Here is a 17,497-nt window from a genome sequence, read left to right as displayed (position 1 = left end):
ACAGTTCCTTCCCCTGACACAGCCTCCCTTCAGCCCTGGGGAAAGTTCTCAGGAGAAGCCCTGATTCTGTCTGTCTTTGTGGCCGGACTAACATGCTTGATGATCTCTCTGCAGCTGAAACCGGCCGACTTTGCTTCCCTGAAGGGGCTGGTGCCCCTGCTGGAGGATCTCTCCCACGTTCATCCAGAGCCTGTCATCCAGGAGCTTGCTGTCGACTTGCGTATCACCATCTGCACCCATGGAGCTTTTTCCACGGAGACAGTCAGCTCTGCTGCACAAAGTACCCTGGGCAAGAGTGATGCAGGAGTGGCACTCAAACCAAGAGCTCTCGTAAGACAAGGCCTCACCAAAAGGCCCCATAGAGAGACCTCCAAGCCTGAGGCGGCTCTGCCGCAGGACCACATGGAGAGCAGCTCAGGCACAGACCCCATTTCCAACCCTCCAAAAGGGCCTCTGGCTGGGGAATCTGTTGCAGAGCCAGGCTGTGGATCTCAGGACCTGCAAGAACTTCTCCTATCAGTTTATGACCCAGACATTCCAGCACGAGCAGCTGCCTTGCGTAGTCTTTCCCGCTTGATAGAGCAGAGGGACTCAGAAGCCCTGAAGATTCAAGAGAAGCTGCTGAAGGTAGACACTCAGAGTACACTGTGTCAACCCTCTGAGAATACCCACGAGGCTGCAGTGTGCGCACGCCTTCATTGCTTTTATACTCCCTTTAGTGATGGCCTGTCTAACTAAGGGTGTTTCTGCATGGAAGAACTCACTTTGAAACCCTGGCATAGGCAAGGCTATTGCTGGTGGTTTAAGTAAACCTGACCTTTGCCAATCTGCTGCGTGCCAGATGTTTTGGACTACAGTTCCCATCAGCCCTAGCAAGCTCAGCTGTTCTGGCTGGGTCTGATGGGAGTTGTGGTCCAAATCTAGAGGGCACTGGGTTGGCAAAAGCTATTGTAACCACTTGTAGATACCTGCATGCCTTTTTTCGCAGGGGGAGGGTAATGTGGAAGTTTAATTTTTAAGTCACTAGCATTTGCCCTACAACAGATAGTAATCTTCAATGCCCTGAAAAGTAAGGGAGACCCTTCTCTTTTTTGGTGGGGTGTGACCCTCTCTTTTCTTCCCTTGGTACATCATGCCAGGGGTACTTCTAGTTTGAGTTAACACAGGCTGGTATGGCTGGGCATCATCCACATGCTGGCTGAGACACCACTCTGGTTGAGGAAGCCAGTTCTAACCATGGGCATCTGACCCTTCCCTCTGTCAAAACAGTCAAATCCATGATGGGTTCCAAAAACCTCCAGGATTCCTTCTTCCCTGCCTAGATGTCAACTGCCAGTTAAGCTGACATAGGAAGCCACCTTATACAAGGCAGACCCTTGGTCCATCTCACAGTTTTAGGCTGGGAGTCTCTCCCAGCAATACTTGGAGATGCCACTGGGGATTCAACCTGGGGACACCTTCTGCAAAGCAGATGCTATACCACTGACTGTTTTCAGTTAGCAAAAACTCTGGATTTTTTGGTTTGTGTGTGACATGAGGGATGTAGGAGATACTGTCTTCTGTTGGGAAGGCATCAGCACTGAGGCTGTGAAAACTATCCTACTTGAATGCAAGTTGGGTGATTCTTGGACTTTATCCTTCCAGGTTTTTTTGGAAAATTTGGAGCATGAGGATTCCTTTGTTTATCTTTCTGCTATCCAAGGTAAGCAGGCAGAATCTGGCTGTTTGTGTTCTGCTGAGAATGAAAATAGAAGCTTTTTGCTGTCTAGCCAGACTAATTATGTAGCGGCCAACACCAAGCTCCTTGTCTGTGGAAAGTTGTGCTGCTTGGACATGAATTTAAAAAAATGGCAGATCGCCTGGCTGGATCAAGCCAAAAGCCCCTCTAGTTTAGGGGCACTAAGATTTCCCACCCTCACTCCTAGGAATGGGAGGTGTTTGAGAGGTTGCTTCTGACCAGCTTCCACTTTTCATTTTTGTGTGTTGAGATGTGGAGTTTCACAACACTACTCAATTTACTGGAAGAAGAGGAGTGAGGGGCAGCCATTAATAAAATCAAGAAGCCCCACAACCTGATTCCCTCCAGTTTTAGCCCTGTCCACTGGGTTACGTTTTTAAAAATCAGCTAAAGTTGCTGACATAAAAGAAAAGTGTGTATCCTCACACCCCAGACTCTCTAGTAATTCAAATGCTGCTTCACGGCTCAGTGGCTCTGCTGAGCAAATGCTGTTTTCCTTATCCCAGGTGAAGGAGGCATTTGTTCTCCAGAAGTGGCTGGGAGACAGTTAAGTGTTTCTCTGGAAAGGTACTAAGCATGAAGATGCTGGGCATGTGAGCACAGTAGAGCATCAGCTGACAGCAGGTACATAGTCTTATGCTGAGTCAGTCCATTGGGTCACCTAGCCAAGGATTGCCTCTACAGTGACTGGCAGCAGCCCTCCAGGGGTTCAGGCAGGGAGTTGTTCCTTTCCAGCCCCACCTGGGAATGTGGGGGTTGAACCTGGAACCTTGCAGATGCAAAGCAAGTGCCCTACCGCAGAGCCACAGCTCTTCCCTGAATTCTTCTTGGTCATCTGAAAACTGGAATTGGCCTGGTCTCATTGCCAGTTATATTGGTCTGTGCAATTTGCTTGGACATCGTCCTTCCAAGCAACTCTCACTTCCTCTCCTGTCCATTGGCAGCATCTCTGTTCTCCTCCTTTTGGGAGAAGCCACCACTAATTCCTTAAACAAAGCAATCTCTCACTGGCTTCCTTCTGAAGAATAGCAAGGTGATCTGGTATAAGCCAGGCAGATATGCTATGCAAATATTAAGCTGGCAGCCAGTGTCCCTGGCTGTCTTCTTAGGAAACGAGCACTGTGGCATCCTGTGTTCAACAGAATTGTGTTCCCTGTTACTTCATCCCTTTGTACAGTGTGTCCTGGAGGAATCGTTCCAAGGTAGCCCCCATACTTGTGTGTTGGCAGTGGTAGCAGGGCGCTGGATGAATGCTATGTATGTCTCCGGGTCCATAATTAATCAGCTGCTGTGTACAGATAGTGCAGAAGGAAAGAGGAACATTCTAGGCTGAACTCAAGATTGCCACACAGGGAGGTCTGAGATGCTGTGGTTTCTTGGAGCAAAAGGAGTCCACCTTTTTGCCTTGGTACAGTCAAACTTCAGTGGCTCTTCACCAGTTAAGGCAGATGGCAACCAGAGAGAGAACTTTCTCAGAACATCACCCCAATTTGGCCATTTTGCTGGTCTGAGCCAGGGGCAGTGCAGGGAAGGAGCACACTTGCACCATACCTCCAGTCCTGGTGTAACCGTGTAATCCTGATGGCTGTGTTTTAACCTCCAGTGTTGAAGGCAGTCTGCCTCTGAATACCAGTTGCGGGGAATCACAAGCAGGGAGAGTTGTTGCAGTCAGACTTGCTTGCTTGCGGATTTCATCAAAAGCATCTAGTTGGCTGCTATGAGAACAGGATACCTGACTACAGTGGTACCCCGCAAGACGAATGCCTCGCAAGACGGAAAACCCGCTAGACGAAAGGGTTTTCCGTTTTGGAGGTGCTTCGCAAAACAAATTTCCTATGGGCTTGCTTCGCAAGACGAAAATGTCTGGCGAGTTCCTGCGGTTTTTTTTTCCTCCCCCCCCCCTTTCCCCCAAGCCGCTAAGCCGCTTATCAGCTGATCCTAAGCTGCTAAGCCGTTTAACAGCTGATTCGCTAAGCCGCTTATCAGCTGATCCGCTAAGCCGCTTATCAGCTGATCCGCTAAGCCGCTAAACTGCTTATCAGCTGATCCGCTAAGCCGCTAATAGCGCTAAGCCGCTAATGGGCTTGCTTCGCAAGACGAAAAAACCGCAAGACGAAGAGACTCGCGGAACGGATTCTTTTCGTCTTGCGAGGCACCACTGTATATAGGCCTTTAACCTGATCCAAGAGCCAACTCCTCTTGCAGTCTAGCATAACAGCGGTATGGGATTCTTCTTCCCATGTATTTATGTGTTGTGGGTTTTTTATCTTGTTTTTGAAAACTGTCCTGGAAGCTTCACTGCAGAGTAGCATATATTTTGAGCTAAATGGAGGCTGAAAGAGGCCTCCCACCTCTTTTTCATAGAGACAGAGGCGAGGAAAGTGGGACAGTAGTAGTATCCACCACCAGCTTTCTGGGCCGATGGATTTTTTCACTGTTTCTTCTCGGGATTCCTTGGCACCCTCAAAGTGTAAGGAGGCATTTGGGTGCGAGCCAGCTCCCTTTCCTCATTGTGCAGTGCAATTCATAATAATTCAGATTTTTAGCCCAGTAACATCCTAAGGGCTCAGGATGAGTAACAAACACTTATTTAAAGTACTGTGGGGTTGGGCAGGAAGACCCATAAATAAGGTGATGGATGGATAAAAAAATCTCCCAGTTGCTTCAGGAGGAGGAAGTCTTCAACCCTTTCAAAGTTCATGCTGCACCTTTTCTGTGCAGTTTGTATAGGGCACCTGGGAAGTCCCAGCAGGAAGCCCCTGGCTCAGACTCCTGTCAGGTAGAAGAAGCTGGGAGAGAGGGAATAAAGAGGACCTGCTCTTCTGGCTGCAACACCCAAAGAGCTGAAGGGGAAACCTCCTCGGCCTGCCTTTTCCTTCCTGTACTTGTGTTGGCTTGAGCGTGTGAAGGGCTCATGTGTGCCCTTCAGGCGAAAGACATCTTGCCACTCCCACCAGTGACATGGAAAGCATTGATCCTTGCACGTTTAGCAACTTTGCGATGGCTTTGATGAACCCTCCCACTTTGCCAGGGGGGCTGAGTCAGAAGCAAAGTGCTAAGCTCAGCTTTGAGAGTCATGTCGGCATTGCCCCAAAAGGGCTGGGATGATGTAGGGGAGAGGCTAAGATGTGGGGCAGCTTTCACATCTTACCTGCTGCCCTTTCCCCCAGAGAGCCACCTGGCTGCCAACACACATGTACCCCATTCCAGAACACACATCTCCCTACCATTTCCAGCTAGACAAGCAGCTGAAAATAAGCAGGGCAGGTAGCCTCTGCCACTGACTCACTGCTTGGCATCCCCAAAGATGCTCCAGGCCCCACAGTCTTCCCTCCCGCACCCCCCCCAACATAAAAGTATTGCTGTCTCATTGCAGATTTACTAGTCCATTGCTTTACAAGCCAGAAATGAGTAACATGATTGTTCTCAAAAGCAAAGGCGGGGGGAAGCATAGAACCAGGATATTGGCAGGTTTCAGCCAGTCTGAGCCACAGGAGGAAATTGTAATTGTACCTTGGATGTGGCCCTTGAACCTGCTGTTGACAATGTGTGGTTCGCATGTATTCAGTATTGGATATTTTGCGATGGACCCACAGTTAAAAAATAAACTTGGAAGCGGAATTTTGCTTTACGCTGCTTTGAGCCCCTAGAGCTTTAAAATGTCCAGAGCACTGTTTACTGCACCCAGAGTGGGGGACAGAGTCCTCTGTGATTCTCAAGACTCCCTGGCGGATGGTATCACAGAGAAAGCACACACACCCTCCCCGCCGCCGCACCTTACCTGCTGCAGAAGGAAGCAAGCCTAAACAACTGAGAAAGGGGGCAGGATCATTGCACTTCCAGCATAACCTTTTTTGGCACAAGGGCCACATTCACCCTTGGCCACACTCTCTGAGGGCCAGAGGTGGGTGTAGCCACCCTGCACACTCTCATGTACACACAGCCTTCCCTGCCCCATCTGTAGTGATTGGAGAGTTGGACTAAGCTGGGAGACCAGGGTTCAGATCCCCATGCAGCCATGAGACACTTGCTGGGTAACCTTGCGTCAGTCGGTCTCTCAGCCTAACCTACCTTACAGAGTTGTTGTGAGGGTAACATGGGGAGGGGGAGAACCATGTATGCCACCCCGAGATCCTTTGGTGCACTGTAAATGTTAAACAAATACATACATTAGGGTTGCCATATTTCAAAAAGTAAAAACCAGGACACCCTGAAAGTTGTTGAGTTCTAAAAAGGCCCCAAAATGCAATTGTTCAATTGACTTGCCTAGGATCCAGGACAAACCGCCACCTTACAGCCCTACATAAATGAAAATCTTTCTGGATCAGCAGAAGGGGGCTTATTGCCCCCTCTGTTAATGTTGTGGTGACCAAGGAGGGGGCAATTTGCATCTGTTCCTGAGCACAGAGTATTGCCTGTTCCAGCACTGTGTCTGCTTCACTTCCCCACACTTTTGACCCCACTGCCAAAGTTGGTGGGGTTTTGGCTGGGGACTGAAAAAATTGCTTGAAGCTTGAGGGTGGGCAGATCAGGCCTCAGAGCTGGAAGTTGGCCACCTGTGCCCTAGAGCCATAGGCAGCTCCAGATGAGCCAGTTTAGGGGCTACCTCAGATGGCCTCATTGGAGCCTTTTTCCTCTCCATGGTTCTGTTCCTGGAGGAGGAGGAGGTTTCTCATCTTCTTCAAGCCAACTCTTTAAAGAGGAATTCTGCTCCCCTCTGCCCTAGAGCTCCCTGTTCCATTTTTTTTCATGTGGGTTTTCCCACACAGCTTTTTATTGTCAGTTTGGGCCTTGGGCTTGGGCAATTTGGCGGTTGGAGCCCTGTTCCCGGGGAGGCCTTGGGCAAGCTGTGGCGTGTGCCAGCCTCAGCTCTTAAGGTGGAAATAACCCCATGTGTGTTGTGAAGTGTTGCCTCCTATGCCAGCCTTTTCTGCAACAAGCTCCCATCTATGGCCTTTCCTTTTGCACTTTCAGAGAGAAGCTTTAAGGGCTAAACTTTGGCTTGGTCCAGGAGGCCTGGACTAAGGGGAAACATAATTTTTCCTTTCCAAATTAGTCCAGGTAAATGTTAGGAACAGTTATTATATCATATTTGATTCTTCAGGCTGTGAACTCTCATTTATTTATTGCATTTATAACCCACATTTTCACCAAGGAGCTCTATGTGGTGTACATGGTTCTCCTCAGTTAATCCACACAACCACCCTATGAGGTAGGTTAGGCTTAGAGGCAGGCCACCAAGCATGGAGATAGGAAGCCTTGGATCTCTGTCAAGCACAGCAACAGGTGCTTGAGTTCCCAAATGGAGCCTAGTCATCCCACTCTGCCACCAGCTGACAATGCCCTTAGCAGATGTAACAATCCCATAATACCTATTTTCCCAACAACCTGCTGCTTCTAATCCCCAGGGCATTTTCCTCCCTTCTCCTCCTCCATTTTTTCTTCCTGTGCCCAGAGGCATGTCTGATCTGGAATTTGAGATCAAAGGGATGTGAAAGACAGCTGCATCCGCATAATCTCAAAGGGTTGAGGTCGTAACCTGGGCCTTCAAGGCCAAATCAAGCAGCTATTGAATTAAAGGTGTTGGGCATGGCCCAGTAGGACCTGGGCTGTTTTCACAGCTCTGATGGTTCTGTGGTGGAACTTGCAATTACGTGAAGTGTGCTTCCTCCCCACTGTTTACTCTGGCTTGACTGTAGAGTGCTGCCATGACTTCTTGGAGCAAGGCTGTAGGACCCACAAAACTTCTAGGAGCACACTCAGAAGGGAGACCTTGATTCTAGTTCTCTTCAGTGAGCGAGACTTGGGCTTGATTCCCTGGAGCTGCCCTTGCCTCTTCCAGGGGCAGTGACTCACATGACATGAACCTTTGTAAGTAGCACATTTCTGCCATTGTGATTTGTGGATGACATCTGATGAAGCCAGTCTTTGCTGGCTCATCTCTGAGGACATCTAGAGCTTTGCCACCTTGTTGCTGCACATGAATGCAGCTACCCCTTTGGGAATGTGGTCTTTTTGGCACAGCCACCATCAGGACAGAGTTGAAGCTGGTTAAGTTGGCACCTTTTGTTGCTGCCTATGACAACCTGGTGCCCTACATATATTTTGGATTACAACTCTCATCAGCTTCAGCCAGGGAAGGCACCAGGTTAGCAAAGGCGTGTGGTGCTTTGCCAAGCCAGGGGTTTCTAGTTTCCTGTAGGTCTATTCTGCTTCAGAGGCAATTCTTTCCCACGTGTTGGGAATTCCTTTTTGAGGCGTGTTCTGGTTTGTTTTGCCTTGCAAGAGAGCTGTATTAAGCTGGCAAAGCTCCCACACTGCCAACAGGGCTGAAGAATTGAGGGTTTTTCAGTTGTTTCTGGACTATAGCTCCCATCCCTGCTAATCAAGCTGGCTGGAACTGATGGGAGATCAACAACATCTAGGGAATCCCTACTCCCAGGATAAGGCATTGTGGCAATAAGGCTATTATAAACACCCGTTGGACAAGGGCAAAAAATAAAATCTGAATAATTAGCCAGGTGGGCAATAAAAGATCACTTAAAACTATTCTACCTTTATTAGGCACATCGCTCAATCCTTCCAAGTCCTCTGTGTGAATCTGATTTTCAATCTCTCCTCCTTTCTTTTGAGGGCGTTCTTCCTCTGCTATCCCCTCTGGATTTAGAATTGGAGAGCTGGGAAAGGGCTCAAAAAGCCATCAGTTCAAAGTATCCCCACTAGCATCTTGGACATCGGTCCACACAGTTGCCAATGCCTGCCTTCTATGTCACTCCCTGGTGCTTCTCTTTCTCTTGATCTTCAGGTGTTGTGCTGCTGTCAGATGCATTCCCAGAGCGAGTCCTGCCCTACCTGCTGGCCCAATATGGGAGCGCTCATCCAGGCACACAGGAAGCACAGACGGTCGAGACCAGGATGAAAGTGGGAGAGGCCCTGATGCGCATCACACGGGCACTAGGTGAGTTTGCAGCTCCCACTGGGAATTTTGTGCCAGAGCTGCTCCAGCAGTGTGTGGAGCACCAGAACATGTGGCTCCCTGAGGAGGCCTACGCTGGCTTTATAATCACACTTGTCCAGGAAGTTGAGTAATGCTCATTTACTGGTATAAAACCCACAACTGGTTGTACTAAGTGCAGAGTGCCAAACTGCATTGATGTTCCTTGGCAGCTTGGTACCCAGCCTTCACAATCTACAGATGCCTCTAGCTTTGCTGTTCAGTGTGTGGGCAGAACACCCCACCTGGACAGAGCCGTGCTAGAGGAGATCCCTGCTCCTTCTTCCACAGTAGCATCTTTGCCTTCAGGTGCCTAAGCACCAAACTGACAGCAGGGGAAGTTACTGTTTGGACCCACCCAGGTCAACCTCCCCTGGTTTTGGAGTCATGTCCTCTGGCACAGATTGGAGTAACACAGCATGCCCTGCCCTTACAAAGGAAAATTAGGCATGTCTAAGGGAATGAGTCACCTCCTTTTGCTAGGCCTCAAGTTGTATTAGAATCTGTGCATGCTATTTAACAGCACTATTAATTTTCTCCTTGCTTCATTTCCCCATAAATGGAAGTTCAGGAATTGCCCACCGGTTTCCTGCATGTTACAAGGCACCATTATAAAACTTGGCTGCATTGCCTGCCGTTTCCCTAAGACTGGAGCCCTGTGACTTGTCTGGGCATGGCAGTGGCTGAGTTCTCTGGAACTTAGGCCTTTCTTTAAAGGTTTTTGTTTGTTAAAGTGATTGCTTCTTGGTGGCATCCAAGCTCCTCTACACAACTGGGGTCTAGGGGGACAGGTGCCAGCTTAGCAGGGTGCATGAGCCAGTCTTGATGGTGCCACCACAGCCATCTCGAGTCTTTTGTCCACTGCTGTTGCCAGCGAACAGATTGCTCCCTGCACTCTGTGCTGCAAATCCTGCTTGGCCAATTTAGCCTTATTGTGCTTTATATATGTTGAGCCTAACTCATTAAATTACCATCTGGCCCAGATGTTTCTCCATCTGTGCATCCCACCTGTTTGTCTGAAGCAGAAAATGGCTAAAAGACTGGCTTTTAAATCTTTTAGTTTGATAAAAGAGAGGGGGGATTACAGGGTTTCCTCCTTGGTTTGGCTTCTGTGGCAGCTAAATAAATATTTTCTCAAACAGATGTCCAGTGTGTGAGGACCTCTTCTGGTTTTCACGCTTTTTTGCGTTGAGGGAACTGGCCTATTTGACATCAGCTTGTCTGCTTGAGAAGCCCTGCATGATGTAAAGGATCCTGGGACATGTGCACACTCAGGCACCAGGGCCATGCTGTTGACCATTATGTACTGAACAGGTGACCTAGAACACTCCTGACACTTCCATCTGATCATGCATTGCAAGAAAGGGGTGGTTGTGGTGGTGAGGAAGCCTCTCTGCCATTAATACTGATCTTCTGATAAGCTTCCAAAGTACAACATGCACCCCCGGATTGAAAACTCCTGTTTGTGGGCTAAGCTGCATCTACCTTGACTGCCCTTTCACTCAGACCAAATCGGAATATTGTGTGCTTCTTCTGAGTGACTGGTTGCCCACTCCAAGCATAAATCATATTCTAAGAGACTTTAGCATTTCTGGGCAAAGAATGGGGCCTCTGAAGAGACAAGGCTCCAGGCTGTGAAATTTGGCAATTAACCACCTGGTTATAGGCCTTGTTCCAACCTAACTGTTGGCATTCAGCACAATGAATTGTGCCCAGCATTCCTTGGAGCAGACCCCTTGAAAGGAATGAGCATGGCTAAGTTAGGCCCATTAATCTTATCTAGTCCAAGGATAACTTAGTTGGATACAGCCCAATGGCTCTTTGAAGTAACTCCTTGAAGTTCACACATGTGCAAAAGCAATGCCAGAGTTTGTTTTCCTCAGCAGGTCTGTGATTTTATGAGCAGGTTTGTAGATGCCTGGCAAACAAGCAACCTTGTCCCACAGGCATTCGTAGCACTGGATTCTTGCAAAACTGCCTTCAAACAGAGCACAGCTGGTACCAGCTCAAATCCCCTGAATGAATCTACCCACCTGTTTGCCCCCTTCCTCTCTCTGGTTTTGCTGCCCTTTAGGGATGAGGAGGGGAGCTTCTCCATGGCAACACAACCACCTTCACTACTGGGCTTCTGGTTAGGTAAAGGTAAAGGTACCCCTGCCGGTACGGGCCAGTCTTGACAGACTCTAGGGTTGTGCGCTCATCTCACTCTAGAGGCTGGGAGCCAGTGCTGTCCGAAGACACTTCTGGGCTTCTGGTTAGGTCCCCCAAAAACATATACTAACTCCAATTGTGAAGGTAGAGCATATGGCCCTTTTGGTGCTATGTTGCCCTTTTGGCAGTGATTGGTGCACCCTTTACTCCCCCCCCCCCCGCTGTGCCTGGTCTGTGCAGCTGCTTTTTCTTCTTGCAGGTAGAAAGAAGGTGCACTCAGACACCTCATCTGCTGGAAAATTCTCTTGGCTCACTGATGAGTTGCTGCTGGCAAAGGGCCCTTTCTTTAAAGATAATAGCATAATTGCTCCCCTGTGTGTCAGGGCTTTACCCTCCTGTTTGTATCTCTTTTCTTTCTTTTTCTTTTCAAGGTGCTGCTCGCTCCTGCTTTCCCTGCCCCCAGCAAGAGTGCTTTTTTGGGGGAAGGGGGGTGGTCCCTGTCCTTCCTAGTCAGCTAAACATCAGGAAGACTTTTCCAGTCACAATTTTCTTATCTTTCTGCCCTTTTCCCATTGCTTTTTATTGTTAATCTTCTAGAAGTTTTTTGGGGTTTTTTAATGAATGGAAGCACTTTGGCCACTTAGGTGCTCAGTGATTGACTTAAAAGGATTTTGAGGCCCCAGGCCCATGATACAAATCTGCATGTGCTAATGCAAACTGAGGCTAAGTTTCAGAGGGGGAGTAATTTAAAAAAATAAAGGGGAGAAGTTACAGGAGATATCACCCCAGGGCAAAAGACTTGGAGCTCAAGCCCCCTGACCCCCCCCCCCGACAACAGCCCTGGGCTTTGACACACAAACCCACCCACCCACCCACACCCCAGCACCCTTGGGGACTGCAGCTATGAGGCTGTGTGTGTTGTGGCTTCTCCCACTGCTTGGTCATACATTATGGGTGTGGGGCTGCTGATCTGAATGAGGGTCTCTTGAGGCTCCTGAGGTGTCATACTTCACTCCCGGCCTGTGCCACTCCTACCCACCCTGGTTCTTGCACCGCTGTCAGCACAGCCCCCTATTTGGCATGCACCAACTAGTCTGTCTATTTATAGACCAAATTAAACCAAAGTGTTTTGTACGTCTTCACATTTTTCAACACTATAGCACTATTTAAGACTGTGCTCTCTATTCTTAAAAATCACTGGATTTCCTTCCCCACCCCCTGCTGCTAATCTTTTCTGGGATTTGCTTTGCTTTGGGGTTGTCTCTGCTCCAAACGGCTGAAGGGAGTGCTGGCTGTGGCAAAAACCCTCCTGCACCTCTGGATATTGGTATCTCTGGTGTGGAGGAAAACCTTTCCAAAGTAATGTTGGTTATTCTGCCTTTGTGGCAGTGTAATAGCGAGAGTTGCACCACTACAAAACTATGACTTACTGCTGGAAGCAAAAGGGGCCTAATTTTGACCCATCTGCTCTATCATGGCACAGATGCATCTGTTGCTGAGGAGAAGGACTCCAGTGATGCTCTGGGAAGGAGGAGGACCAGAGGATGGGAGGTGGGGTGCCTAGGCGAACCCTGCCCTGCAGGTCTTGACTGCAGCAAATGCCCTAAGCTCTGGGATGCCTTTTGCAAAGGGACAACTCCTGCGCAAGCAGACCGCCTGCATCCCAGGAGGGAGCGGCTGGTTTGCAACAGTTCTGCTGCTTTCATGTCAGCCCTCATTAGAAAGCAGATTTTCTTCTTCAGGCAGCAGAAAGCTGAAGACAAGTTGAGATCTGTCAGCTGGCTGGAACGGTTAAGGAAGGAAAGGGAATCTGTGCAACCTGACCCCTGTTGTGTGTAACTTCAGGAGTTGGGGGGGAGGCAGCTAGAACTGTGGCTTATATGTGCCTGTGTAGTCTCATTTTTCTTCTCTTGGGGTGGGGAGGAAAGAGGTGCTTCTCCTCTCCCCCTTCCAGGCATTGCTGAAGGATTTGCATTATCAATTGAGTTTAAACACATTAAACCTTCCCCCAGGATGTCAGCTGAGACACTTCCTCTTCTTATTCAGGGATCATTCACTGCATGGGGGAGGGGGCTGGGAGGGAACCTGCTTTGTTCATTCAGCTCCTGATCCAGGCAAAGTGCTGCTTTCGTAGGCAAGAGTCATAATAATTAGACCTCCTCCTCCTCAGCTGTCTAGGGGCGCCTGAGAGGGAGATGCTTCTGACACCCTGGGTGGGTTGGTGCACTGCAGGCCTTGCATCCCACCAAGGGGGGGGGGGTTAACAGTTACAAGGGATGCAAGCTAATTTCCTTCAGCAGAGTAGACAGCTCCCCATCTCACCCCAAGTACTACCACTATAGACTTTACAGCTTGAAAATGTGTGTGCAAAGGCAGCTGGTACCTGAGACCAAAGCTGGGCTTGTGCTGGTCACAGAGCCAAAATGGATTTTTGTGGAATAAAGATATCTACAAGATTCTGCTTACTGTGCACAAGTTGTTCAAGATACAGAATTTGAGGTTGGTTCTTAGCTTAAGAGTTGAGAAAACAGAGCAAAGGTTGTAACTGTGCAGCAGCAGAGGTACCCTCAGCTGGCATCCCTCCCCCACTCCTCCCCCATGGCTGAAGCCCCTTCAGGGCAGATGCATATATGTGTGCCTTTTGTCCCATTGACATGCAGGTGAGACAAAGATCAGTGGGGGGCAGGATTTGTATGCTTTGGAATTCAGGGGGAACCAGAGAGGCGGCTAATGAAAATTAAGGGATTACCCTTTCATCCTGTGCCTGCCCCACAGTGTGGCAGGAAGCGCCAGGGTGTATCCAGTGCAGAAGTGGCCTGTCATGTAACTCTTGTTCTTGTCTGAGTGCTTGAATAAACCCACATTCAGTCCTGCCTCATTGTGCTCCCCCCACCCACCCAATATTTCTGCAGCAGCAAGTTTGCACACCCCACTGGTTCTACTTAGTCACAGCGGCAGCGGGTGGGGGAGCAGTTGCCACAGAGCAAAAGTCTTCTGGCTCTTCCTTTTAGACTTGTTGCCCTTTGCTGTTCTGTGTCATGGGTTAAGGAGCACAATCGGATTGCTCACTCTAGTTTTCACATGCTTTGCTGTTTCTAATGCACTTGGTCTGCTGTGGCCTCTGAATGGGCAAACAGAAATCCCAGTTGTGTATATTTGCTTCCTCTCCATTCTCTGATGAATAATTTTGTGAAACTTGAAAGAAAGCTGGCATACTCTTAGACTGGCATTAAATTGGTGTTGTTAGTAAAAGGCATGATGTTACCTTCTGCCCGACCCCCTTGGGACTGACAGGACAGCCACATTCTATTCTGTTACCTTCTGAGGTAATTCATTCTACTGTTGAATAGCTCTTGCTGTCCTTTCTTGTAATTTGAATCCATTGGTTCAGGTCCCATCCTCTGGAGCAGCACAAAACTAGTTTGATCCATCCTCCATGTGACAGCCCTTCAGGTATTTAAAAACGGCTTCTCTTTTCTAGGCTAAACATACCCAGCTCCCTCAAGTGTTCCTCATAAGGCTTGACTTCTAGTCCTTTTATCATCTTGGTTGTTCTCCTTTGCACACATTCAAGCTTGCCAATGTCCTTCCTAAACTGTGATACCTTTTTCACATTGTTGACTTACATTAAGCCTGTGGTCTACCAAGACCCCTAGATCCTTTTTACATGGGTTTGTTCTTCTTGGTTCTGAGTTTGGGCATCTTAACAGCAACCATTTTGAGACACAGGAATATGGCTACTTCCACACCCACAGCCCTACTCACTACAAAATCCCAGGGACTTTTGCAGCATTGTGGTCCATAACTGACTGCAAAGATTAAGAGGGCTGGACTGGAGCCTTTCAGCCCCTGTAACCAGAGTCACTTTGGAAGTGTCCTTCCTCCCATTTTATAGATGGGGAAGTAAGGGCAAGCAGTAGTGTGAGCAGAATTGAAAACATCCTTCCGGGTCAAAGTTCACATCACTCCTTCCCTGAAAATAATGAGCTTTTTGCACCAGCAGCTGTTCATGTATCTGCTAGGAGTGCTGCTTGTTGGGTCAGGGTGAGCAGCACTGCAAAGTCCCAGACACTCTTACTCTTTCTCTCTCTCTCTCAGTAAGAGAAAAATCTGCTCCCAAGTCAGCAAGAATTGACTTCAGGATTCCTCTTCTGGGCAGAGAAGAGGAATTGGGGGCAATAAGAAACATCACCTTTCCTAACAGGTGGCTGCCTGACCAGCCATCCTGGGAACCTGCTCAGAAGGTGCAACAAAAATCCCTAGGTCATTAGCTAGAACTGGCTGGGGATCCTTCTGCACAGAAGCCACAAGAGGCTGGGCTGCCCACAGATCAGAGGTCAGAGGTGAGTCCAGGAAATTGGCGTCACATTGTAGATGCCCATGGGCACACATGCTGACAGCTGCCGCTCTGAGCCACGGGCCAGTGGATGGTTGCATAAGAAGGGGGGGGGGTTGTGCAGATGGGCCAGGCGCCTGGTCAGCTGTGAACACTCGCCAAAGCGTGTGATCTTGACTGGTCGATAGCAGAGCACCGCTGGCCAAGGTGACTTCTAGACTGGAGCTGCAGCTCATTGCCATGTGATAGATAAGTTTTCAATTTAAACCACCACAGCTTTATTGTCCAGGCTGTGTGACGCTGCCACCTCCAGCAGAGCTATCCTCTTCCAACCACCTGCACTGTCTGGTGGTTTACACGTGAGTCGGAAAAGCATTGCTGATGGAAAGGAGGTGGCAACGCACCAAAAGCCTGGGATCTCCATTTGTCCTTGGCTCCTTATCTCTGCCCATCTCGTTGTGTCCTCCATGGAACAGGCCACTTTTCCCCAAGAGATATCAACAGTGCTGACCCCCAACCAGCCAAAGCTCTTGCTTAACAAGAGTTTTATGTATTTTTCATGGGTGACAGGTTTAATACATTCTCAATCTCTTTGTCTATTTCTTCTCCATAGCACAGAGCTCTGTTTTGCAAAAGGTGAGTGACTTAAATAATCGGAACCTTTCTCTCCCCCGCCCCCACTCTTACAGGAGACATGGCCTTCTCACACCGAGACAACCTGATCCACACCTTTCTGCGAGGAGCAAGAGATCTGGATGGCACTCTTAGGGCAAGCAGCCTGTCCAATCTGGGAGAGCTGTGCCAGATACTTCATTTTCAGCTGGGCTCTGTGGTCCATGAGGTATTGGCCACATCACCTCCTCTCTAAAGCTTTTGCTGTTACTGGAACATGGCAGGCTACTGGGGTGGCATGCTTGGAAAGGGTGGCTTATATAACTTCCTCCCAAATGGAAACCTGTGGCCTGATTAGTGCTGGTAAATACCCCCCATGCTATGAATTCCTTTTGCCTCTTTGGCTTCTGAGAGCCCCTTCGACATACTCCCTCTGCCTAGTGCACTCCAGGTAGATGTTTTAGACTCCCATTAGCCCCAGGCAGCACAGTCATGTGATACTGGGACAGATGAGTGTTGCAGTTCAAAGCATCTGGAGGGCACTGTGTTGGGGAAGGCCGCTGTAGGGCATTCTCACAGACTTCTTTTTTTCAGACAGCGTAACGCTTTCCAGTGCCTTTCGCCTTCTGCCCACTAATACACTCTCCACTGTCCTGTGCTGTTTGATAATTGGGTATCTTCCATTAAACATGGGCAGTTTGACTGGTGTCTTTCAAGGTTAAGTCCATCAGAGCCACAACTGGGTGCTCCAGGGACAGAACACTCACAACCATGCATTTCTGTGTCAAGCTGTGGAACACCTGCCTCATACCAAGTCAGGCTATTGGCCCATCTAGCTCAACATTGTCTGTTCTGACTGGCATCACCTCTGCAGGGCCCTAATAGGGCCTATGACAGGAGACGTCCCCAGCCCTACTAAGAGACGCCAGGAACTGAACCAGGGACCTTCTGCCTGCAAAGCCAATGCTCTATCAATGAGTCACAACCCTACTTCAGTCTCCCCAACCTCTCCTGGGTTTTTGTATCTGTATTTTCTCCTCCTCCGTAGCTCAGTGGTAGAGCATCTGCTTTGCATGCAGAAGGGCTCCAAATTCAACCCCTGGGGTCTCTAGCCAGGGCTGGGAATATCCCTGTCTGAAACCTAGAGAGCCTCTGCTGTTCACTGCAGATAGGACTGAGCCAGATGGACCCAATGATCTGACTTGGTAAAAGGCAGCTTCCTTTGCAGAGATGAGAGCCACAGGCCAAACACAATGCTAAGTATCTGGTACAGGGGTCAGCAACCTTTTTCAGCTGTGGGCTGGTCCACTGTCCCTCAGACCATGTGGTGGGCTGGACTATATTTGGGAGTGTGTGTGTGTGAACGAATTCTTATGCCCCACAAATAATCCAGAGATGCATTTTAAATAAAAAGACACATTCTTCTCATGTAAAAACACACTGATTCCCAGACTGTCCACAGGCCGGATTGAGAAGGCGATTGGGCCACATCTGGCATACGGACCTTAGGTTGCCTACCCCTGACCTAGTAAGTAAGGCTTACTGGAAGCTAGGATGTGCCTTTTGCTTTCTGGAAGGTTGCTGAATGGACCCTTAACAGCCAAGAAGTCTGTGTTTTCCATTTGCCCTCTGCCACTTCTCCAACAACTAGCTGGAGCAGGGCTGT

The 17,497-nt window shown here is 48.9% G+C and overlaps 1 protein-coding gene across 2 annotated transcripts in view; it reads left to right on the top strand.

Moving 5' to 3' along the window:
- The window catches only part of TANGO6 (transport and golgi organization 6 homolog), a 45,625-nt gene that overhangs the window by 21,903 nt on the left and 6,225 nt on the right, over nucleotides 1–17,497 (top strand). Inside the window, exons 13-16 of one of the 2 annotated variants that reach the window (XM_081202560.1) lie at nucleotides 115–627; nucleotides 1,645–1,702; nucleotides 8,544–8,696; nucleotides 15,909–16,060. In XM_081202560.1, the coding sequence (XP_081058686.1) occupies nucleotides 115–627; nucleotides 1,645–1,702; nucleotides 8,544–8,696; nucleotides 15,909–16,060 (876 nt within the window). Of the gene's footprint in view, nucleotides 1–114; nucleotides 630–1,644; nucleotides 1,703–8,543; nucleotides 8,697–15,908; nucleotides 16,061–17,497 lie in introns of those variants that run through there. The other variant, XM_081202561.1, reaches the window with a different exon arrangement.

The sequence above is a fragment of the Podarcis bocagei genome (assembly GCF_964188305.1).
Source record: "Podarcis bocagei genome assembly, chromosome: 7".
In the NCBI taxonomy this organism is placed as follows: domain Eukaryota; kingdom Metazoa; phylum Chordata; class Lepidosauria; order Squamata; family Lacertidae; genus Podarcis; species Podarcis bocagei.
Note: the sequence above shows the minus strand (reverse complement) of the source record. Positions and strands in the feature narration are given on the sequence as shown.